This window comes from Pinus tabuliformis, chromosome 6 (assembly GCF_031772625.1).
Source record: "Pinus tabuliformis cultivar Carrire ecotype Pingquan chromosome 6, CPIR1, whole genome shotgun sequence".
Taxonomy (NCBI): domain Eukaryota; kingdom Viridiplantae; phylum Streptophyta; class Pinopsida; order Pinales; family Pinaceae; genus Pinus; species Pinus tabuliformis.
Window position 1 is genome coordinate 833060433 of NC_142292.1, and position 25543 is coordinate 833085975.

Sequence of the window (25543 nt, forward strand, 5' to 3'; positions counted from 1 at the left end):
TGTGATGGTCGACGATACGAGATGGTATGGACTTCTAAGCTGATTTGAAAGGAAGTTCCTATTTGGAACTGGATATCCTTGAGGATACAAAAGACCTCCCCCATCTACACTATGTTTCCCAGAAAACAATGACGTTTGGGAGAGTCCCCCTATGGTTTCATGGATGTCTGAACTTCCCCCATCTAAACTTGTACCCATGTAGTATTGGGTATCCAAAAAAGTCAACTCATTGGTTTGACATTCAGACCACAACAAAATATTATCTATGCAGTGCATGCCAAAATACTATGCAGTATGGTTTCACAATGAAGGCAGAGAAAAGTCTTGACTTCCATGTTTGGTAGTTTCTTGTAGCCCATATTTATTTTTTTCTGCTTTGGTTTTCAGTTTTTTAGTATAAAAACAGAGTTTTTTGGGACTTATTATAGCACTTCCTCTCCAAGGAAATCTTGTAGAGGACCTAAGAGGTGCTACCCAAGATATGTGGAGGGCTATTCAGGGAAAATTGTTTAAAATTGTTAGCCTTAATTAGTATGCCTCATCCAGGGAGATTGGAATTTGGAACCAGGCACCTGCTGGTACAGAACTAGCCAAATGCCAAACAATTTTGTATTACACTTGTATGCTCTAGAATAGTCATTTATAAATTTTTTAATATTTTCAAAGTTGTTTAAAATTTTTCTTTTTCGCGTTTCCTCCTACTGTTTCTGTGGAAATTTGGGGGTACCTTCTAGTCATCTCTAAAAATGTTCCCCTTGTTGCCATGACCCGGAAACTCAATGCAACATAACAAGTCATTAATTTGATGAAGTATCCTATCTGTACAAGGGGTAACCTTGATTACTATCGGAGTGTTCTTTGTCCATGGATTTGTGACTGTGCTATATGGCTGTAGTACTAAACATTTATATACCATTACAATGAGTCTGGGGCAGATCGGAAAAATTCTAAGCCCAATCCATTTGTTAGTCATCAGTATATAAGCCGCAGATTAACATATCTACGAAGAAGAAGATATGTACATCATGAATCCAATGTTATTAGACAGGTAGGAGCAGACTGGGCGGGCCAGTCTGGACTGGTTCACTTCCCGCGGGGTCTGGATTAGTTGGTTGGTTCCGTCCTGAACTGTTGTTCATTTGGCTGGTTCCTACTGGTTCTTCAACCTTTTTTTCTGGCCCATTCTGGCCCGTTTCCAGTCTGGTCCTGGTCTAGCCTTCAGCCAGTTCTGGTTTTGATAACTATGCATGAATCATATCTTTGTATTTCTTTGAGAGAGGAGTGAGCCACTGGAATTCCATATTACAATTGAAGTGGTGCACTGAGACTGTAATTTGACATCAGAAGCCCTGGTTGTAATAGGCCAGGGCTTTAGAACATCCTTTTGAGAGGTGATTTTCTGTAACATTCCTAATCATTGTGACTCTTGAATTGCTACCCACTTCACATGCCTTTTGCTTCATTCACCATATCTTTGTTCTTCTTGTGCTCTTGATGTTGGGGTCTTGTCAAAAATCTTCATGAATATAGTCTTTCTCAAGTTGACTGAGTAGTTTATTCTTCAACCTCAGAGCCTGTAATCTATCCCATAATGTGAAGAAGTGGATAACCAGTGGTTCAAAGTTGGTTTGCCTGTTCATTCCATCCCCAGATTAAGGGCTATTTATAGTAATTGAATTTATAGGGCATGACTTGTAACCTGTGTCCTTAAATTGAATGAACTTTTATTTCAGCAATAAATGTACAAAAATAAAATTTGTTATCGTTTATGCATTTGTTTAATGATCATGTAAATGGATACGTTTGTTTTCCATTGCAAATAAGAGTATCTGATATTTGACAAGGTTTAAGATTTTATTTCCTCATTTTTTATCATTATTGTAAATTGCCGAATTTTGTATAAACACTACTTGCACTCAGATACTTTAAATTATGCATGCTCATCTGACTGGCAGTAAAGATGTCTTTGCGAACCTACACAGGTTTGGGGATCAAAGGGGCCTGCAAGGCATGAGCCCGGTAGGTTCACAAAGCAGAGAGATCAACCCGAGGATATATTAACATCCTTACATATATCTTGACATACAATGCCTATGAATAGAATAGGATATAATGTTTTTATTTATGCAAATGCGAGACCCTGTAGGATTTATTGGATCAAGAATTACAAAAAATACTTCTGCATCTTTGATGCCCTTTATCTCAAGGATGTCATAGCCTGCAATATACTTTGAGTATGATAAAGTTTCAAGGAAGTATTTTGTTTCTAACAGTGTTCCACAGGGACACGCCCCCCAGGGTGGGGTGCACACACCTCACACTTCCCACACACCTGGGACGTGGGACGCTTGGGGAAATGTTTCCCTATGCCCTCCTTTTGGGGAGATGCGGGGAGGCGCAGGGGGAAAAGTATATAGCCCGACACCACCCCGTCCCCCCTAAATTTCCTAAAAATTGAGGGTACTCCAACACGTCCCCCCTGTGTGTCTCCCTGTGTCCGCATCCCCGCGTTCCAGAGTCTTGGTGGAACATTGGTTTCTTGTTCACAAGAAATCTAAAGTTTACATATATTAAGTACTGTATTTTGAAGGACTCGAAAGTTGACCTGAGTGTTTACAAGATTGAGAAGTGCCATCAGGGTGCAAATGGCTTAAAGTGTCTGAAGATGAGTACAAGGACCTACATGTATGTCACACTAATCACTTTATATCACCAGTTTATATACATACATGTCCTGTATCAACAGGCTTCCTTCTTATTTATGATATTGCAAGCATATGCTTTCTATCTATTAATTAGCTTATGCTTGCACATACGTTTACACATACATACAAACATGCATATGACATGGAATTTTTTCTGTCTAGTTTCCACTACCTAGAACTTGTCCTTTGAAAATTTTGGAATTTCTTTTATTTTACCAATATTTGATATGTAATTTGTAAATTACAGCTGAGGATTGGCTGAAGCCTTCAGTTGTGTTGGAGGCATTTGAAGCGAGGTCAGCAAGGCTTGCTGCAAATTGTGCGTTACAAGTCAGCCAAGCATCCAGTCCAGAAGCAGGTAATACTCAGTTATTTAATCATAAGCATGAATGCCTGTGGTCAAATGGATCAGCTTGACATTTGCCTATTTTCTTTTATGGCCATAAATTTTTTCCACAGTTACTGAAGTATAACATTCATGACCTGGAATAAGATTATATCATTTTTATTTTTCTTTAAAAAAATGTATTCATTTAGTATTTATTTAGTAAACGATTTAGAAGATGACTGATAATGTACTTTTAGCGGACAGTGTAGTTGATCTGGATGGCCAATTCCCATGCACTGACCCATATGCCTTCCCCTGCAACTATGAGCATTTAACTGCGAAGCCCTGGTCTATCCTGTGCCAGTAAGAAACTTAAGAGCATGCTGACAAACATACTTCATTTCAGAATATTATTCACATTTCTCCTATGGCTGGTCCAAGGTTGATAGGTTTCCATTGTTTGCAAATATTTATCAAGTAAAAGTTTAAAGAAGATATAATTAGAATATAAATTCATCGAGCATCCTCAAATGCACCTTGCTGATTGGTCTTCTTGCAGACCTAGGTGCAAGAACTTCATTGGTCAATGATGACAACTTGACATTGATATGTGTGAGAATGAAATTTAGCATGCTTATAAAGTAGAATTTTAAAATTTGTGTGATTCTGAAATCTAGTGTTCAGGCAATGCCTTACATTTTTAACATTTGACATTAGCTACCTGTTGCTGATTCTATTATTTGTCGACAAGGAGTCATGAGTTGTAAGTTGTAACATGTGATTTCAAAGGCCTGAGGTGAAATTTCGAAGGAATTATTTTTGTTTTCCCTTCAAATTGAACTTGGCACTGGATATCTTGAATAGAAGTATCTGCAGGTCAGACATATTATTCTTCTGCTTTTATCTATATCATGGTTTTCTAAGTATGTTCATTGTTTTCTCAGTTTGATGTTTGCACAATTCCCTTATTGTACTGCACATGCAATGACCTTTTGGTCACTGTCTGGATTAACCAATATGTGATATATTCTTAAAACTTCACTCTTCAACATTGCTGACAACTCATGAAGCTTGACTTGGAAGTGTCCTAATATTGGTGTGTGTATATATGCGCCACACTTGCCCAATGCTCAGGGGAGAGGTGGGATTATGAAGGTTAGTGGAGTCTCTTTCTCAACTATTAACACACATTAAGATATACTTATAGGCATGGTAACATGATTCAGCAAGTTAATCCGGGACTGCTGAGTCCCACCCAACCATCCCCGCTGAAATGGGTCAGTCCAATTTAGATCCGACAGGTCTGACTCAAAGTTGGGTTGATCTGCCTGAACCTGCCAATATCTCAAAAAAATTGCCGAGTTAGGGAAAATCCGCTAGGTCAAACCCAAAAACAGCTGAGACAAACTAATCTCTGATGTATAATCAGAAAATACATTTATTTTTCATGAAAATCCATATTTGTTGTATTTTTCATGTCGTTGAGTCATTTTGGGTTGATTCAGGAGTCTTTATTAAGTCCCGAGTGTGCATTTTGACTCTCTGGGCAAAAGGAGTCTCATCTCGAGTAGTGTTTGGTGAGTTTGCTTCTATACCATTCAACGTTTTAGGTCAGGTTATTTTCATGATAAAGGGATGCTTCAGACACAAATTGGTTAGGAAATGCCTAAAATCACTTTCAGTTTTTTTTTTTTGTTAATTTTTTCAGAGGAATGCATCTACAAACAAGTACATCCTCGAAAGAATTGCAACACATGAATAACAAGGGGGCTGGGAAAATCCCTCTCTAAAAGGGGGAAAGAAACATGCATATGAGCCTGTGTACCAAGATGATGGGACTTAACATCTTGGTGGAAAACACTGAGTTTGACTCTTACAATTGAGGTCAAGTCCTGCTCAAAACTCTGCAATTCTGTAGGATTTAAGGATTTTGGTATAAACACTAAAGACTAAAATGGATTCATTACTTTTGTTTTTTGTTTTCTTTGTTAAATTATTGCCCTCATTGGAAAATGAGAATCGCTTAAAATAAACACTAAAGCATCTACAACTGAAACTATTCTTTCACATCTGTTAGGGACTCCTGCAAAAAATGCATTTCTAATTGATTAACATCCGTTAATAAATTCATGGAGATTGGTATTTTGTCTGTCAAAATGTGTGAAGGGACCTTTGAGAAAAGTTCACTACTTGCGATCAGTTATGCTTGGTGTATATTGATGTGCTGGCTAGATATAATTGTAAATTACTGGCCTTTTTGGCAAATTTGATTCAAAGAAACATGGGAAGGCTAGGATTTTTTTTTTTTTGTTTTTTGGTTGGTTCTTGTTTTTCTAATATGATTAATTCTTTCAACTGTAGCACCAGACTTTTTACTTGGCAGAAATAAAATATCTTTCACGTTATCTTTTACTCCTAGAATGATACTTGGGGTGCTCATGTTCAAGGTTAGAATTAAATTTATTGCCTGTGCACTGGTGTTCTTGTCAACACAATAAAATGCTGCTACCAGTTAATCTGTTGGGCTGTAAAAATATTCGGTGTTAGGGTCTAATGTTTTAGTGAACTTTGTGTGCTTGCAGGTTTCAGTGAACTATCTAGTGAGCTGGTAGACGTAGCAAAAGCTCATTGTCAGTTGATAGTTGTTTCAAAGTGAGTCTTCATTGTTGCTTCACGATGAACATGCTTAACTAAATACTCTGTTATGGTTGAGCTGCTGGATATTGTTTTAACATCCTTATTTTGTGTGGTTTTCTTCGGTAGATGATGCTTTAGGCACTCCTTTCAGTGCTATTATTGTTGCTTGTTCCTTTGAGTTTCATTGGCCCATCACATTCATTTGTGGAAATCAATAAAATTTTTAGTTTATTTCTTCAATTTGCTTTGTGGATCATCCGTATAATGGAAATCTTTGCTGTTTGCATGTGTCTGCAGGTTGTTAGACCTAGTTTATGTATTCCCTTTTTCCTGGGGTCCTAGGGTATGTATTTACTCGTCTAAATATAATTGAGGTGTGTTGCTTCTCATACCTTTAAGTGATAACACCCTAAAACACAAGTGAAACCGTGGGGGTAATGTAGAAGGGTTTGTCCAAAATGTTGCCAGAGTAACTCCTAAACTCTCTTTAGGCTGGATTTCCTCCAGAACAAGGGAGAGTCTGCGGACAACTAAGTCTGATTTATGCTGTAAACTTAGGGCTTATTTCAGATTTAACAAACAGCAAAATTAAAAGGGTTTTTGTTTATATATATATATATATATTGGGTGCTTGACAAGAAGTCTTGTGCCATGTCAACTTAGGGAGAATGGAGTCAAACTTGTATTTAGAGGGGTTCAAGTATCTGTGAAAATGGATGATAGATAACACTGTTACAATGTTCTTGGTTCTATCTATGAATGCTCTTTCACCTTTTTAGATAATTAGCTAGTAAGGGCCCTTCCAAAGGTGCTCCTGTTCCTCAATTACACATGGAAAACAACAATTGAGTGATCTTGCCAAAAACCTGAAAGCTATCTTACCCTTCACTGATATGGAAGCAGCGAATCAACTAGTTTAATGTAAAAGTTTAGGAAGTGAAAAGGCTATGTATCACTTCGACCAATGCCCCAACTGATATAGTTTTCAAAACTGGCCTAGTCTGAACTAGAATCGGTCAAACGAACTAGTTGGACTATGTGCAATATTGAACCGGCCAGCTGACCGGACTAGAGGGCCGGTTTGTATTAGTTAGGTACCAAACTGGCCAGTTTGGTACCTAATCGATACAAATCAACGCTAACTCACTAGTCCCAACCCTAATTGACCTATCAGATCTCAAGCTCGTGGGAGGAGTCTGGGACCTAGTAATGCTCAAACTAGTAGGGGGTCGTGTAGGGGCACTTGCTAGGTCAAGAGCAACAATGAAGCTAAAACCCGCTATCACCACAGCTAAAACTTCCTACTCTTTACAGACTTTCACCAATGGGAGGAGACCCAATATATAGAGAATCACTTATGAAGGATAGATCAACTAAGATGGATGTGAAGTGATATCAAAAACCCTTTCCTCGGAGAGACTCAAGAGTGGGACTTGCTTGCTTCTTAAGCAAGGTACAAGATTCTCTTAGATAGGGGAGTAGGGATTTGAGGCTTGGCTTAGGGAATGTGACTTGTAAAGGAGCTTCCTAAACCCTAAAATCCTTGTGGAACTTGGTTTCCCAAGTGGTTTTTGAAGAGTTGACTTTGATAATATATGGGACCAGAGGGTACTAGGTGGACCCAAGTTAGGTGAAGGGGATAGGATTTAACAACCAATGATATGCTTGACCTAATTAGGGAGGGGAAAGGGATCAAGGAATGAATTTCAATGAAAGGCAATGCAAGGATCCCAGTGAGGTTTCTAGCCTAAGGGAAACCAAGGGCAAGAATTTGTCTTTGAGCTAGGACTTGCGATATCTCAAGATCCCACCGTCGAAATCTCATGAAATTTCGAGGGCTTTTTGAGGATACACCAGCGTAGCCGTGGACCAAAAATCGAAGTATTTGGATGGCTAGATTGTGAGATATTTGATGCCCTAGGTGACCTATGGGGCTAGACTTAGAAAGAAGATGAGAAGGTGAAGAAAAATAAGTTTTAGGGCGATCACCTATGGTAGACTAGTGCCTAATCCTTTGGGGAGATTGGAGTCAAGAATGATTATGAGTTCGGATTTGATTTTCTTGGTCGAGGAGGCCTTAAAGGCAGTGCCACTTAGCACTAGGGAAAAGGAGAGAAACTTCAAAGACTTTATACTTCATTTTGCAAAATAAATGGCTTATTAAGATAAATTTTAACCATGAAATATCCCTAGGAACATTCACTCATCATACATGGCCCATACATGAAGCATCACTATCTAGAAACAAAATTTCCACAACTTTGCAATAATAGGTGCAACAAATTAGCTCTAGAATAGCGAAATCTGAACAAAATGTATGTGACAAAAATAGAGCAAAGAATAGCATTAAAATTGCACTTACATGTATTAGATTATATCCAACCATAAAAAAATTGCCAAACCAGAAGCTCCAAGTCAAGAGAAAACGATCCAAACATCAAAATTCATTCCATGCTCCAAAATTTCTTCCACCAAGAAGGATAGTGAAGTTCTCTAAAGAGATACAAGTCGAACCAAGTGATGATGCAAAAATGAATTCACATCACTCGTATTTATACACTTCTAATGAGTTTGATTTAGCTAATTAGGCCTACATTAGCCCCTACACTAAAATATTGTGCAAAATAATTTAATTTTGGTGACAAGCCCACCAAGCTAGCTCATAGACAAAAGAATAAGCCTCTCAAGAGGTCGAATAATGAATAGTGCATGTCGTTGGGCCTTGCAGGAGACCTAATGGAGTCCATATGTGCCATAATGTGTAGTTGAACTCCCAAAAGCAATGGACAAGGGGTTGACCCCTTGTAATAACCTGTGGTGCTCCAAATGACATGTGGGGGCACACAAGTGTCGTCATGGGTCTCCAAAAAAATTGAAGATGCTTGTAGATCGCTTGCAAGGGCTAGGATGATGCTGTAGGTGATGCCACTTCATCGTGTAAGTCTTGGATCATCTGCCAAGTGTATGGTGCAACTCTGGGGCCAGCTGGGCATGATGGATCGGGTGCATATTCCTCACCTAATAAGTGAACCACGAGAAATCTATGAATGCATGTGGGGATTGATGGAGTGCTATCTGCTGCTGTGGAGGCCCATGGCTCTCAACACACACCCTACATGTTCCAATGTAGCCCTCTGGGGTCAGATCCTGTATAGGGAGACCAAACCCAAATGGAAACCATCTGCAATCCTGCATAAGATCCAATGTGTAACACACCAAGTCAGTAAAGAAATCAAGTAAAAGAGTTTATAAACCATAAATAACAAGTGAACAATTCATAATGGCATGCCCTTCCATAGTGGGCTTTGGCATGTGCTCATGTCTCCCAGCTCCAAATAGGGTTGACCATGCATCTTATTAGGTGGTTTCTACCTCTAAAGGGGTTGGTATGTCCGTGGTACATGCTTCAAATGGTGGTGGCATGTGGCATAATAATGGAGTGGAGTAGGGAATGAAAGGGGGCAACCTGGATCACATGCCATGGTACAAGGGTAGTTGATAAAAGGGAAGCCCATGCTTGGGTAAATAATGTGTAGGAGGGAGAAATCGTGGTGCATGAGTATTTTTCCACCCTTCTTTATATGCCTTTTTCCTTTTTATGATTTTCTTTGGTTAACTGCTCTGGGCTCTAGGTAATGAGAGCATGATGTGTAAAGTATAACAGTGGATACTCCCTTATAAGGTGGGGTAGTTCATCGACCATCGGGGTTTGGGACAATCATGGGTTCCTGAATGATAAAGGAGGCTCATCAAGGGCCATGTAGGAATTAGGGTGATGTCCACAGAATGGAGTATAGAATGTCATGTCTTTTGCGCACGTGCTGAATGCCTTTGTCTCGACCATCTTTTGCATTTTGTGGTACAAGTTCCTGTTGAATGTGGCCAATTATGCCTTTTCTTTTTCTTTTAGCTGCATCAACCTCCGGACATCATTCTAGGCCCGACCCAAGATGTGGGGCAAGGGGAGGGGGTGGTTGACCCTATGTGGACCCAGGTGGGAGGATAGATTATTAGGGGTGTAATTAGCGAAAGGGGAGTAATATATGCGAATTGGGGGAGCAAGACCATGCAACCATATTTAGGGTTTCCCATGTAGTATCATCCCTAAAACCAATAGGTGAGTAAAAGAGATCGCACGAGACTAGGGTTTAAGGTTAACATCCCAAAAGAGACCTAGGGGACAAGAGCACATACCTAGACCACTCTTTCCGCCAAATCCCCCCATTAATCCCTTCCCAAAGTTTCCATGATAAATAAACTAGAATACTCAATTACCAAGTAACAATGCATACCTTTAGGTTTGGGAGGCCCACCTTCAAACATACAATCATGACAGATGGGTGAGGGACCACATGGTTGGCTCAGGTGGTGGAGAAATGGCACATCGAGCTAGTTGGTGCCTGCGAGGGGTTGTTGGCTACCGACTAAGGACCATCATGGAGAAAAAATTTCTCCTAGAGATATCACCCACAAAATGGTGGGTAACAGGACCCACGATGGCAGTTTTTAGGGAGGTTTTGGAGGAAATCAGGGATTGTTTCCCTCCCAAAACATCCGCCCTAGCTGTAAAACCAACTCCCCCTCCTAAACCCTAAAACTAAACAAAAAATCTAACTCAGCCTTAGCAATGATGGCAATCAATGGTACTTAATAAGTACACAATGGTCGTAACTGGTCAGGACCTGCAATGATGGTCTTTGAGGTGGTTTTTGAGGAAACCAAGGATTGTTTCCCACCCAAAATAGCCCCTCTTAGCTATAAAACCAATCCTCTACCTCCTACATCCTAAACCTAAACAAAATTCCTAACTCAACCTTAACAGTGCTGGTAATGAATGGTAATGTTAAATTTCCTTTATCTTTCCCATTTATCCTTTTACTTAAGTTTTTAACATTACTGGTAATTGTTTCAAGATGATTGATAGTGGTTTTACACTTATCAAACTTCATACGGAGAAAGTAGAATTCCGTGTCCCACTCAAAATTTAGTACATATAATGGTTTTCAAGATTTTAGGATTGGTAGGATTGCAACATTTCATTGAATTTTATCATGTATGAGGGTTTGGGATTGGCATTTAATCAAGAGCATGAAGCCCTTTATGTACCTTAATGTTGGTGGTATTCATTGTTGAATTTCTTTGATGTTGGTGTTATTGATTGTTGAACTCCTTTGCCATGCCCTTCACAAAAATATACTTGTTACCGCAAAATCTAGTAGGCCTAGTGCAAAGCCTCACTAGGCAACGTAGGTCTTATTGAAACAAAGAGCTTAGTCACCAATGTCACATCAACATCCTCCCTTTTGCTATTCAGTGGTTATATGTTATCTCCATAAGGAAGGCTTCGCAAGACTTAGAGGTTAGATGACTAGAGAGCCAATCAGAATGGCTCTCCAAGGATTTGGGAAATAAATCACCTAGAAAAATATTCAATAGATGAAGGCTCAAAGGTGATTGAAGTCTAATGGTTATGGGAGAAGGTACCACCAAAGCCTTGGAGGCCAAGATAAGAGTTACAAATGATCAACTACATTTTCCACCAACCCCAATAGACTAGAAGAAGGCTGATTTAAGCTAGGGTTTTATTGGTATGCAGATTTACAAAATGCTCAAAAATAGCATCCAAAAATCAGCGATGGAGTAAAGGTTATTAGAGAGGTAAGCAAGGGATAGGTTAACTTCAATTTTTTAATGGCTGAAAATGTGTGTAACAATAATAAATATCTATACCTTAGCCCTATTTGTCGAGGTAAAACATGCAAGTAATGCTAGATTTTCCCTTTTCAAATTTATTAAATGCAATTCCTACCAGTATAACAATAACATATAGATGTAAAATTTCTATAAAATGTAGATTTAGACCAAACCCTAACCCTAGTTACCAAGAAATAGGGAAAAGAGAGAAATTTTACAAGGTGATCCCACAATTAGACTAGTGCCTATATTTAGTTGGGTTATATGGAGTCAAAGTGGCTGAGGTCAATGTTAGAAGGGCTTGGATGAAGACTAAATAGCTTCTCTTAAAAACCTAGTGACGTCTTTTAGTAGGAGATTTAAGATCAAAGGATGCATGCAACAAGTTCCTTTGATGGATTTTTGGATGAAATTTTTTGCGTAACATATAGAAACAAGATTTCAGGAAAGATTTTGCACTTTTTAATATCGTAGAATAAAAACCTTAATTTCAGAAAATTACATGCAAAATGGAAGAAAAATAACGATAAACTTACACCATTCAATTAAGAATTACTTCGTCAATCCAAAGATATTCTCTCCATGCAAAAATATCTCTTCGAAGACAATTCACTCCATCATTCATTGATGTCAACCAAAAGAAAAGGACAAGAGTGCTAGTGCACACTCACTCAAGAAAGGAGAGATAAGTGTGTGTGATGATGGAAGTGGCTCCCCTCTATTTATATGAGGGCAACCAAGTCACTTTTCACTAATTTACACCAAAAATCCCTAAAACTTTGCTTGGATCGTTCAACTACGCTCAAAGGTCACACGCTGACCTTAAGATAACTTTATAAAAATGCTAAAACATAAGAAATATGTCATAATTCCTCCACATGTGAGGGAGGAGAGGATGTCAAACATGATGTCATCCTCCAAAGAATAAGCATATCCATCAAGCAAGTGACAAAGTGTGTCCGAGAGTGCTCCTCGCTCAAAATGCATGAGTACATATCCAATTAACATTTCCTCCACCAAGATGTAATCATAAGGAAAGCTCACGTCACCCTTCTTGGGCATGTGTTGTTATCAAAACATGGTGTGCTAGCACTCCCAAACCATATTAAGGGGTCTCCATCATCATTTTGGCCCTAGAATAAAGCAACTTCCCTCAAGCAAGTGCAAGGCTAGTCTGGGGGTGTGTTGGGGCACATCATTGATCAAACCAATATCTTGGCTTCTTGGCTAAACGTTTTTGCATTTGAAGGTGTAGCAAGGGGCATACAACCATGTAGAGGCTCCTTAAAGCCAAATGTGCAGCTCAGTAGGAGTAATTTCAGGGCTGCATTGTGATATGTGCTTCCAAAATTGGGCTAGACATCCTTCTTATGGTGTTGGAGAGGTGTCAAGCCATCCCTCGAGGGATCTTCGCTGGATGGGTGATGAATCACCTAAAACATATCCTGAAGATCAAGTGAGATCAATATCATTACAATGTTATCAGAACCAGACCGATAGACCCCTTGGATCGGGAATTGGTTAAAACCAGATCAGAACTGGTAAAAAACTGGACCAAAAAACCGCTCAACCAAAAACACATAAAATATTCAAATTTTAAAGAACCATATATATATTCATGTGCATCCATATAAATCCAAACCATTTCTACACAAATAAGGAAAATTGTCATTTATATAGCATGTAAGAGTGCACATCCATCTGTAAACTGAAAATACATCATCAAACAGTTCCTAAATGGCCTCTAATACTTGAAATAAATCATGCTACAACAAATACCCACATATCATCAAAATATTTGCCTATATTGGGATCTTCGTCATCAATATCACCCTCTAAGCATTAAAATAAGATAGGAAAAACTTAACATGTGAAGTCAAGATTTTGTTTGAGTTATGGGTACATTTTTGGTAGGATCATGATAAAGGTGTTCAACAATAAATGCCACTAACATAAAGGTACATAGAGGGGTTGGTGCTTTTGATTAAATGCTAGTTCCACGCCCTTCTACATGACAAAATCCAATGGAAACATTGGAATCCACTTGTTATAATTGGCAATTAGGGCCAAATTCCACCGTAGGACAACTTATTTGATGGAGATGATGATTGCATTAAATTCCTCTTTTCGAGAGGACCAAAATTGATATAAAGATCTTCTCATTTGGACAAGCATAAGTGTGATTTTTTAATGACCCACCTATAAATAAAATACGAGTATTAGCATACATACGAGACCTCTATACGATAGCTACATATGCATGGACCCGCATGTATCGCACTATATATAAGCTAGTTACTACAAGAGGAGATATAAATTAAGGTAATGAATTAATGGACCCGCATGTATCATATATATGATAAATCCTTAAAACTAACATAAAAAGTTAATTTTAATTTACAAATTAAAATTGAAAATTGAAAATTAATAAAATAATAATATAAATTAATTTAAAATTATAAATTAAATAAATCAAATTAATTCATTAAAATAATAAATAAACTTTATTAAATCAAATATGCGTATCCAAATAAAATCAACGAAATCAAATGAGATTTGATTTCATAAAAGTTACACATAACAAAATATTGACACTGAGATGGAAGGAAGGCGGTGGATGAGGAAATAAAAGGAGGAAGGAAATCTTGAAAGGGGGGGAGGAAAAACAGAGAAAATTTTTAACACAGAGATACAAACACTCTTGAGTTTTGATTGTATTGGAGTTTTTGGGGACGGGGGGATCAGATTGCTTCGATTGGAAAGCATTCTGAGACTGAGTACCCAGGTTGTACCTAGTTCGGCAGGGTGGTTTTGGCCGTTTTGGTAACGCAGCCGAAACAAAAATTGCAGCGAAAGCAAGAATTGCAACCACAACAAGAACTGCAGCAGAACAATTTGCAGTAGAGCTTCGCAGCAGAGCAGACATGTTGGTATTCATTAGATAAATGAATTTAAATTTTGTGTTTAAATTACATATTCAGGTATTTGAATCAAGGGTTCTTACATCTGGTATCAGAGCTTAGTTCAAACTCTCGGCCCTGTTAAGTCTGTTAAGATAATGTTACAGTTGAATTAAAAAAAAAACTATTATGCTCCAAAGTCATTTACTAAACTCTTGAGTGATGAAGAGACAAATAGAGGGATTTTATAGTGGTTGAGTTTTACAATGATGTATTAGTTGAATAATTATAGTGACGTGAAGCTTGTTCTATGGCTCCCATTACAGTGAATTAATTCTATCTCCAACATAGCTTATCTTATTGCCGAAGACTCCACGAAGACTCCACGATTTTGTGAAAAGAATGTCGTTTAATGCAGACAGGGTCTCACTAGAGGTCCTTATGTTTTTAAATTGAAATATCAGCCAGGGTAAGAATCGATCACATTATTGATCTATCATCTGAGATATTCATCCCTGTAATGATATGACCCATACATTATGTAATATGTGTACACCATAGAGCAAAAATAAGAAATCTTTGTACAAAAAAATTCATATATATAGTAAGTCAAAACTAGTAATACAAGTTTATTTAAGATTCAGAAAAAATTATGTGAGCCTCCTCAGTATTATATCGAATCATTATAATCACAAAAATATGTATATAAGTATTTATTTATTTTAAATATGGCACATTGATGGCAATTTTAAAAGATGATTTCCTTAGAGAAGAAGCCAATGTTGGAAAAGAGAATGATGGAAGTATTATACAATTTATGCCCAAAGAAGAACTGATAGACGACCAAGGTCGGTGATTTGCATCTGCAACGACATAATTTCACCTGTTTGCAGTCATTTCGGAAGTGCCCAGAGTATATTTAAGTCCTTGCTGAACTGACATTATACCTTCTTCTGCCAAACCCTGTCTAACTTCTGGCACCACCAATAGATTTCTCAAAACCCCATCGTTGCCACACCTGATGTCAATAGCAACCAGATTTTGAATCAAAAAAAAAATTACCACATCTACTAAACTACTTGCTAGAAGCCTGGAACTGCTTCAGTCCTAAGCATGAGTTTCGAACTTATTATGCTAAATACACACGCTTCACAGGAGTCTCACCGTTGTCCTAGAGTGAAAAACTCATAAAACCATAGTTGTCTGATAGGTTATGAGAATACCTTCTGTTCGTTGTTCCATTCTCCCTCCATCCCGAGTATTCTTGGTCATTTTGTGTGTTGTTGTCTATTTTACCGTAGGTGAATATTTTTCCTTAGCCACAGTGTAGCCTCCCCGTTAGGGTCAGTCGCTTGTCTCTCTAGATCATTTTATAGTTCCTTAAATAGTTTCATAGTCAGGGTGTAATTATGCAACGCATTACATTAAGCTGCAAATCTTACGGACCTGTTAGATTGATACTATCGGGCCTGCATGCATTATAAAAGCCACGGTGCTCACACATCTTTTTTAAACACCTGACGCGTCGGAACTCATTTCTTTGGTGGCGCTTGGTGTCAAACGATGATATTGTATGTCTAAACCTTTGACATATGTCAACCACCAGCGGATAGAGGAACATCTAAATCAAATGATTATCTTTCTGTATCTCTGTCTCATCGTGGGGTTCACAAAGTATACAACGAAGAGTAATGATGTGTCACTTCTATTCATAGTTTTTACTAATAGGGAAGTTACATGGTAGCATATCTAGGTTATAATCACATATGACGTCTCGGTTAAGGCAGATGTTCCACCATAACGTAAACTATGGTGTATATATATATTTTATATATATATTACATATTATAACATAAAGTTGTAATATTATGTTTGTTTTATTTATGCTTATTTATGTATATATGTCATATAATACCACTAATCCAAGCAACATCAAGCTAAAGTAGCGCTACACACACTAAACACCAAGAGGAGGACACATGAAACTATTAGTTCACTATGTATCCTAATTTATTTATATATATATTTGTCATATATAAATAGGTGTATTAAGGTTAACGGATATAATATACTTAATATAGAATAATGATTAAAAAAAAAACTAAGGTTTATAAAGACCCATGCATTAGAATAAGTATTATTACACATTAGGATAGAATACCCTACATTAGGACAAGGAGGTCGCAAGACCACCCTCCTTGACCTCGGTACTAGTAAGCCCCGCCTAGCAGGTAAAAATAGCAAAAAAAACTATACCGGTTTGTAAATTTGAAATTTGAAATTATATGTTAAATCTAAAAGCTAAGTTGCACGAAACGGGGAAACGGAAACGAGTTTCCGAAACGGGAAGCGAAACGAAACGCGACCTCCCCAAATTTTGGAAACGGGGAAACGCGAATATATATAATAATAATAATAATAATATATATATATATATATATAAAAATATTTAAAAATTATTAATATATATATGTGCAATCATAAAGCATTAATGATACATTTACTTAAAGTTTAAACATTAAGATTAAATTTACATCACATTTACTCATTAGTCATGAATAATCACATAATGAAAATAAAAATATAGGAATTGGAAAATCCAAAATCAGCCTTTATTTATATTAGTATATGAGGCTGCAAGTACAATAAAGACTATAAGGCTGCAAGAACTATAGAGACAAGTCACAAAAGACTAATCCTCATCATAACAATCCTCATCAAAAATAGAAGCAGCAGAATGCTCAACAATGGATGGTGGTGCTGAAGAAGATGATGCACCAATTCCACTTCCAGAATCGTCCTCAATATTCAGGGCAGCAAGAGAGAGATCCAAATCAGGGTTTTCTGCATCCACATCCCATTCTTTAGAAGGACCACTGTTGTATTCTGGACCCCTACGAGATGCAAGGCGAAGGTTGGAGTGCACATAAACAAGATCCTCTGCTTTCTGTGAGCCCAACCTATTGCGCTTCACAGAATGAATAAAACCATAAGTGCTCCAATTCCTTTTTGCTGATGAAGAGCTTGCCACTTGTGAAAGAATACGAATGGCAAGGCTTTGCAAATGTACACCATTTTCTCCATGACAAATCCACCACCTAACTGGATTCATGGTGCTTCTCTCCTCCAAAGCTGATATATTTGCATAATCATCTATTCCTGCAGCAAAACTGGCAAATTCCTCCTTTACCTCCCTATGTAGATGAGAAGGAAACATTCTCATAAGTGCTTTTTTCACCCCAGTAGCCACCTCTCTATCCTTATGGGGTGCCTTCCTCTTCCCATTGCTTTTAGCAATAAGCTCCTCATCATAAAATTTGGGGTTCAAAGCATGTGCTAAAGTGTGCAATGGTGTATTGAAATTGTTCCACCTGTCAACAATGATTTTCTTGATCAAACCAGCAAAATGATCATCAACAAACAGAAGTTGTGGAGACTCCTGTGAAATGATTTCCATAGTTTTCTCAACCATGGAATCCATGCCATCATATACCTCTCCCAAGAAAGGTTGGTCAGTGTCAGCACTCCGGAGAAGCTCAAATGCAGGGGTTGTGAACTTTAGCAAGAAATCTACCTTGCTCCACCAATCCTCATCAAGGCACAATCTACGCACCATAGATCCCCGCTCTGAATCTGCTTGTCTCCACTCAATCCAAAGTTGACTCACCACCATAGAAACTAATGCATGCTTAACCTCAACAAGGCGGCACAACATCACGAAGTTTGAGGCATATCTTGTCTCAGCAACTTTTAACAACTCCAATTTGGAGTACTCTCGAAATATGGCCTGAGACTGGTGGTGGTTGGTGATGAATTTGATAATCTCCCTTGCTTCCCCTGTGACTTCCTTTATCCAGGAAACTTTGTTGTCGATCTCCTCTAAGATCAGATTCAGATTATGGACAATGCACATTGCATGGTGTCCAAAAGATGTGGTCATACCTCCCCTCAATAATTAAACCTGCAGCTTTGCAAACTGGTGCATTATCCGTGATAACTTGCACCACCCTGTTAGGCCCTATTTGTTCAATAGCTTTTATAATAACATCAGCAATGAACTGTGCATCTTTCACCTCTCCTGAGCAGTCTTCTGCCTTGATAAACATTGCTCCTTTGGGGGAAGTGGCAATGATATTTATCAATGGTCTGCGCCTCATATCTGTCCAACCATCTGAGACTATGGTAACCCCAGAGCTACTCCAGGAAGAACGAATTGGAGCTAAAATGTCCTCCACAAGTTCCTTCTCATTTTTGAGAAGATGGGTTCTGACTTTCTCATAGTTGGGCCCCTTGTACCCTTGAGGAGCTTTGTTAACTGCCGTTATCATATCTTGCCAGTAAGGAGAGTGAACAACATTGAATGGGATACCACATGCATAAATGCACCTAGCCACTCTGGAATCAACTTCTTCTCTTGCTTGCACATTCACCAATCTAGCAATTCTGCTATCCTGAACTGAATGGGATGCCCCTGAGCCTTTGGTATTTTTGGGTGCTGGTTGTTCATGTTCTTGAGTGTGACCAGCTCTCCTCTTTCTTGCTTCAGCTACAATCCTTGGCTCAATGTTAGATGGAGCTTGAGTAAGGTCATCATGCCTTCTCTTAGTACCATCCGCCTCATCTTGCTCTCTTTGATATGCCCTCCTTACCAATGGATCTGATGTTTTTGCGCAACCTGAAATCCCCTGTCCTCCTCCATGCAATAGATGCGCCTTCACTCTTGGGTAGGATCCCTTGTACGTATTATTGCAAAGATTGCATCGCCATTCCCATGACCCACCACCTCCACATCTTTGAAGCTTCGTCACATGCCTCCAAAGAGGATAATATTCAGCCCTTGGGTTGGCCCTAGGGTTTGAAGTTGCAGCTACACTTTGGCTGGAAGCCATTGCTGCAAAAATAAATTAAAAAAACAAATCTGTAAATAATAAAAACGTTTTTCATATTTTTGGCTGCATAAACCCTAGAAAAATTAAAGAAATAGTAAGAAAAAAAACTAAGAAATAAATGTGGCTTACCCAAATTAATTTTCTGTGGCTGAATCTACCCTAAAATGCCAGAAAAGAGGAGAAATATGGCTATAGCTGAGCCAAATCTGCTGCAAAAATAAATTTAAAAAACAAATCTATAAATAAAAAACGTTTTTCATATTTTTGGCTGCATAAACCCTAGAAAAATTGAAGAAATAGTAAGAAAAAACTAACAAAATGAATGTGGCTTACCCAAATTAATTTTCTGTGGTTGAAACTACCCCGAAATGCCAGAAAAGAGAAGAGAAATATGGCTGTAGCTGAGCCAAATCTGCTGCTACAGAAATCTCCTGCTGAAATCTTTCTCTTGCTGCTGAAATCTCTTTCTCCTGCTGCTGAAATCTCTTTCTCCTGCTGCTGAAATCTACTTTGCTCACTGCTCAAAACACCCTAGCTGAAACAACTGCCAATCTCCAAGAGAAACGACTTGCTGAATAGTGTGATGAGAGAATGAGAGAAACTGCTCTTTTATAACTTTAGAAATGGTTTCTAGAACATCCTGGAAACCCTAAAAAAATTTAAAAACAAATGAGAAAAAAAAATTAAAAAACAAATGTTTTTTTTGGGGAAACGGGGCCCGTACGGCCTGGAAACGCGTTTCCGGCCGTACGGGCACGTTTCCGTTTCGGGAAATGTGGCCGTACGACCGGAAACGCGTTTCCAGGCCGTACGGTACGGGGAAACGCGTTTCGTTTCGTTTCCCCTGGCGAAACGCCCTCTAGGGCCACGTTTCCTGCAACTTAGTCTAAAAGTATACCTCAAATTTTTATAATTTTATTATGTATACAGGAAACACTACGATGGTAAGGACATATCAACAACGACGACGTGATCAGGCAACATCACCGTCATTAACACCACCACCGTCGTCATCACCATCTCCATCGCCACCACCATCACTGCCACCATCGAGACCATCATCAACACCAATCGCTCCAGCACCGAAGTTGACCGTAATAATGCACTCATTGGAAGCCATATTGGAAACATTAAAAGTTCGACAATGGCTAAAACCAAAGAAGAGCAACCTCAACCCATAGAAACAAATCCAACAGAACTAAAAAATTCAGAGTATAGACAATCATAGGAAGATCTTTCTAGGGAGCTACAGAAAAGTAAACTCTCAGAATGTTCTGGAGGGCGAGCTGGAGAACTTGCTGAGGCATGGTTAGAAGGAATGGATAGATGTTTTACACTAGGAGAGTACTCTTCTTCAAAAACAAAAATTTCCATATTTCAATTGAAGGAAAACGCCTTGATTTGGTGGGGAAATTTGGAAAAACAACTACATCTCACAACGGATAATGTCCCTTGGGAATTGTTCGAGGAAAGATTCCGCGCTAAATAATTATCTCCATATTTTCAAGAACAACAAGCCGAAGCCTTTCATACATTAATCTAAGGTAATAAAACAGTGGAAGAATATTAAATAAGGTTTATGGAGCTTGTGAAATACATTCATTACTTAGATTCTGATGAACATCAAGTTGAGCGCTTCATATTTGGGTTAAACCCTCACATCAGGGCCTTGGTTAGGATGTGGAAACCATCATCAGTAGCCGAGGCGGTAGAATGTGGCCGTTATGCAAAAGAGCATCTAGGAATAAAAAGGATGTCGGGCCAACAGAACCTCTACAATCAGGGTTTCCAGGAAAGACTCCCCTAAACTTCTTCAGGGGAAGTAGCTCAAGACCACCACCTTATGGTAATAGATTTACCCTAAGAAGTGTAGGAGCAAGAGCTCCCATGGTAGTTAATACTATAGCCGCTGAATCATTAAACACAAGTCCATGGAAATCTCGTGGAACTGCTAATAGAGGAAGAAATATGAGAAGAAGCGGCATGAGAGGGCGATGCTCTTTATCTAGAAATTCACAATATGATTCAAGAGGACCGACCCAAGTTAATTGTTAGGGATGTGGAGGACTGCATTTTCAACGTGATTGTCTAGAAGCTTCATCAAGTATATTGCATAGGGCAGGAAAAGAACCAATACCAAATACCCAAGGCAATCATAGAATCCATGCGGTAGTCAACAACAATCAAGCAGCACATCAATCCATTGTAGTGGAATCCTCAGGTATTATTAATGGTATAAAATTCAAAATCTTATTTGATACTGGTGCCACAGATAGTTTCATTTCATCAGATGCATTAAATAAATGTGGGTTGGCAACTTGCAAACAAAATGATTTCAGACAGGTAGAAATGGCCTTGAGAACTCTAATCCGTAGACTTAAGTGTGGAGGAATGCAAAATTGATCTAGGGGTCTGTTCGACTAAATTAAAAGTCTATGTCACAACCCTAGGAACTTATGACCTCGTCATAGGTATGGATTGGTTAGAAGCTCATCAAGCTTGGGTAGACTGTTACGGAAAAAGAATTCTCGGTATAAATGATGAAGGAGAGACGATCCAAATTAAAGGTATCAAGAAAAGTATCTTTATGCTACATATCAGCGATGCAAATGAAGCGTTGCTCAAGGAAAGGTTGTCAGGCATATGTAGTTCAAGAAGTAAGTAAAGAAAAAAGACCATTCTTAGAACAATATTTGGTGTTAGTTGAATTTCTAGATGTATTTCCAAAGGAAATACTAGGATTACCTCCCGAAAGAGAGCTAGATCTCACAATAGAATTGAAACCTGATACTCAACCAATCTCTAAAACACCTTATAGAATGACAGCTCCAGAACTTAAAGAATTGCAAATTCAATTGAAGGAACTACTGGATATAGGACACATACGGCCCAACATTTCACCTTGGGGTGCTCTTGTAATTTTTGTCAAGAAGAAAGACGGTTCCTTAAGATTATGCATAGATTACCGAGACTTGAATCGAGCTACAGTAAAGAATCGGTATCCAATGCCTCGAATTGATGACCTCTTCGACCAAATGAAAGGAGCTGCTGTCTTTTCAAAAATTGATCTACAATCAAGCTATCATCAACTAAGGATTTCAGAAAGCGATATTTCTAAGACTGCATTCCGAACACGCTTTGGGCATTATGAATTTATTGTGGTACCATTTGGGTTGACTAATGCACCAGCAGTATTCATGAACCTTATGAACAACGTTTTCCGCAAATATCTTGATCAATTTGTACAAGTTTTCTTAGATGATATTCTCATCTACTCCAAGAATGAGAAAGAGCATGAAGACCATTTACGGATAGTATTACCTTGCCTTAGAAAACACCAGTTATATGGAAAATTATCCAAGTGTTCTTTCTTTCGGAAAAAGATTCATTACTTAGGTCATATCATATATAGTGAAGGAATTTCAGTAGATCTTGAGAAGGTAAAAGCAATCATGGAATCACCAATACCGAAAAATGCACATGAAGTGTGAAGCTTTATGGGTTTAGCCGGTTACTACTGAAGATTTGTGGAAGGATTCTCCAAAATTGCAAAGCCAATTACAACTCTTCAACGTAAAGGCGTTAAGCATGAATGGATTGAGGAATGTAATAAAGCATTCTTTGAACTCAAAACACTGCTGATCAATGCACCAATCTTATGAGTCCCTGATATGGACAAAGATTTTATTGTATGTACTGATGCATCCAAGCAAGGATTAGGTGCAATATTAATGCAGGATAGAGGAGTAATAGCGTATGCCTCAAGAAAGTTAAAGCCTCATGAAGAACTCTATGCCACTCATGATTTAGAGTTAGCCACTGTAGTACTAGCTTTAAAGATATGGAGACACTATTTAGTAGGACGAAGCTTTATGCTCAAAAGCGACCATCAAAGTCTACAATATTTTTTTACTCAAAGAGACTTGAATGCTAGACAAAGACGATGGAGTGAATTTCTAAGTGAGTATGACTTTGGAATATCTTACATCAAGGGAAAAGAAAACGTAGTGGCAGATGCTTTAAGCAGAAGACCTCGAATATTTTCCCTCATACCTATCAAAGTAGATTTAAGGCAACGAGTACTAGAACATCTCATAAGAGATAGTTGGTATTTAAAGGTAAGATCTAGTCTTGATAGTAAAAGGTCAAAAGAACCTAAGTTTGAGGGGTATGAACTAGAAGATGATGGAATCTTGCGATTTCATGGAAGGATGTATATTCCTGATAATGGGGATCTCCGAGACACCATCCTTAAGGAAGCCCATAGAGCAGTGTATTGTGCACATCCCAGGGTTAAGAAAATGTATACTGATACCAAGAAACTCTTCTTCTGGCCAGGCATGAAACGCGATATTGTTCAATTCGTTGCAAAATGTCTTGAATGTCAGCAAGTGAAAGCTGATCATTGTCACCCAGCAGGTCTCTTGCAACCTCACGACATTCCTATGACCAAATGGGAGATAATTTCTATGGATTTTATCATCGGACTACCTCTCACTCCACAAAGGCACAATGCCATTCTGGTTGTGGTGGATAAATTAACGAAAAGCGCCCATTTCATTCTCGTAAGAGATACTTACGAAGTTGCCGATGTAGCTCGAGTATTCATAAATGAAATTATCAGATTTCATGGAGTACCTAAGAAGATCATATCAGATAGAGACTCACGATTCACTTCAAGATTTTGGACTTGCATGCAATCAACCTTAGGAACTCAACTAAATTTGAGTACAACTTATCATCCTGAGACTAATGGGCAAACAGAAAGGGTAAATCAAGTACTAGAAGATATGTTGAGGATGTACGTTATGGATCAACAATCACACTGGGAAAAATACTTATCCTTAGTTGAATTTGCATACAATAATAGTTACCACAGTTCAATCGGAATGCCTCCATTTGAAGCATTATATGGCAGACCTTGCAAAATACCATTAAGTTGGGACAAGTTAGAAGATCGGGTGATGGTAAGGCCAAAATTAATCCAAGATATGGAGGAACAGGTAAAACAAATTAGGCAACGGTTAAAAAAAGCACAGGATAGACAAAAGAGTTATGTTGATGCCCACAGAAATGACAGGAAGTATGAAATAGGGGATTAGATTTTCATCCGCATCAAACCAAATAAAAGCACTATCTGATTCGGAAAAGGGACAAAGTTGTCACCTCGATTTATCGGACCATTTAAAGCCATGGAAAAAGTTGGATCTGTCGTCTATCGTCTTGCACTGCCACATCACTTGCATAAAGTTCGTAATGTATTTCATGTAGCTGTATTAAGGCATTACATAGTTGACAAACCTCATAACCTTCAATGGAAGGAACTGTAGGTATCAGACGAGGGAATCATTTCGGTCGAACCATTATGTATACTGGAACGTAGGGTTCGACAACTCAGGAATCGCCTGGTAGACAAGTCATGGTCCAGTGGGACAAGTATAGCTCTGGATCGGTTACTTGGGAAGATACGGCAATCATATGTCAAAAATACCCCAACTTGTGTCAATTTTGAAGAACTTTAAGCCATATTTTGTGTATATTTACTTTACTTTAAATCAGATACTGAAAACTATTTTGGAAGGATCACATATAAACGTAAATTTTTATGTTATTGAAATATGATATATGCTATCTGCTTAATCCTTCTGGTACGTGGATACCAAGATGAAATATGTTATTTAAATTAACTTTACTGAGTTATGGATACCAAGATGAAGTTCAATATTTGATTAACCTTGCTATAAAATCTAAATCATGGATTATGATAAGAATTAAGATCTTATAAATTTTGCTTCATTTATGCATATAGATATAATAAATGAGATAGAAATAAAAGAATGATTACAATTTCAATATGAAAACCAATAACATGAGCAGGACATGACCAAATCTGTCATACTGGAGATAACAACATGTATGAGGTATACAGAAACTGTTTATTTTATATATACTGATGCATATGTTATACTGGAGATAACATATATGAGCTATACAGAAACTGTTTATTTTATATATACTGATGCATATGTTATAATATATGGACAAGTGTTATGATAATATCCTTACCCCATCGAGACGGATCTGCGAAAAGAAGAATGGCCGTTGCAGCAGCAAACCCTACCCCGTTGTCGAAGATACCTGAAGATGCATAGGCGCGACCGCCATTGTCAAACGCCGATTCTGTACAGGTTAAGGCTGTAGAGGCTGCAATATGGAGGCAGGTATTGAATAAAACTGAGGAAGCAGGAGCTAAGTCTGGCGCCGACTCAGAGGCCGGAACAGAGGAATCACCTTGGAAAATATATGTAAACCAGGAGCCGACGCGTCTCCCTGCAGGTCTGCAACAGGAGAAGATCCTCATAGCGGCTGAAGAGATAAACACGGATCCAT

General features: G+C 38.3%; 1 protein-coding gene across 3 annotated transcripts in view; it reads left to right on the top strand.

Annotated features, from left to right (window-relative positions):
* The window catches only part of LOC149261424 (peroxisomal acyl-coenzyme A oxidase 1-like), a 243884-nt gene that overhangs the window by 169851 nt on the left and 48490 nt on the right, over window positions 1-25543 (top strand). For 2 of the 3 annotated variants that reach the window (XM_089422243.1, XM_089422236.1), the window contains 2 exons: window positions 2953-3063; window positions 5616-5685. In XM_089422243.1, coding sequence (XP_089278369.1) covers window positions 2953-3063; window positions 5616-5685 — 181 coding nt within the window. The remainder of the gene's footprint in view (window positions 1-2952; window positions 3064-5615; window positions 5686-25543) is intronic. The other variant, XM_089422240.1, reaches the window with a different exon arrangement.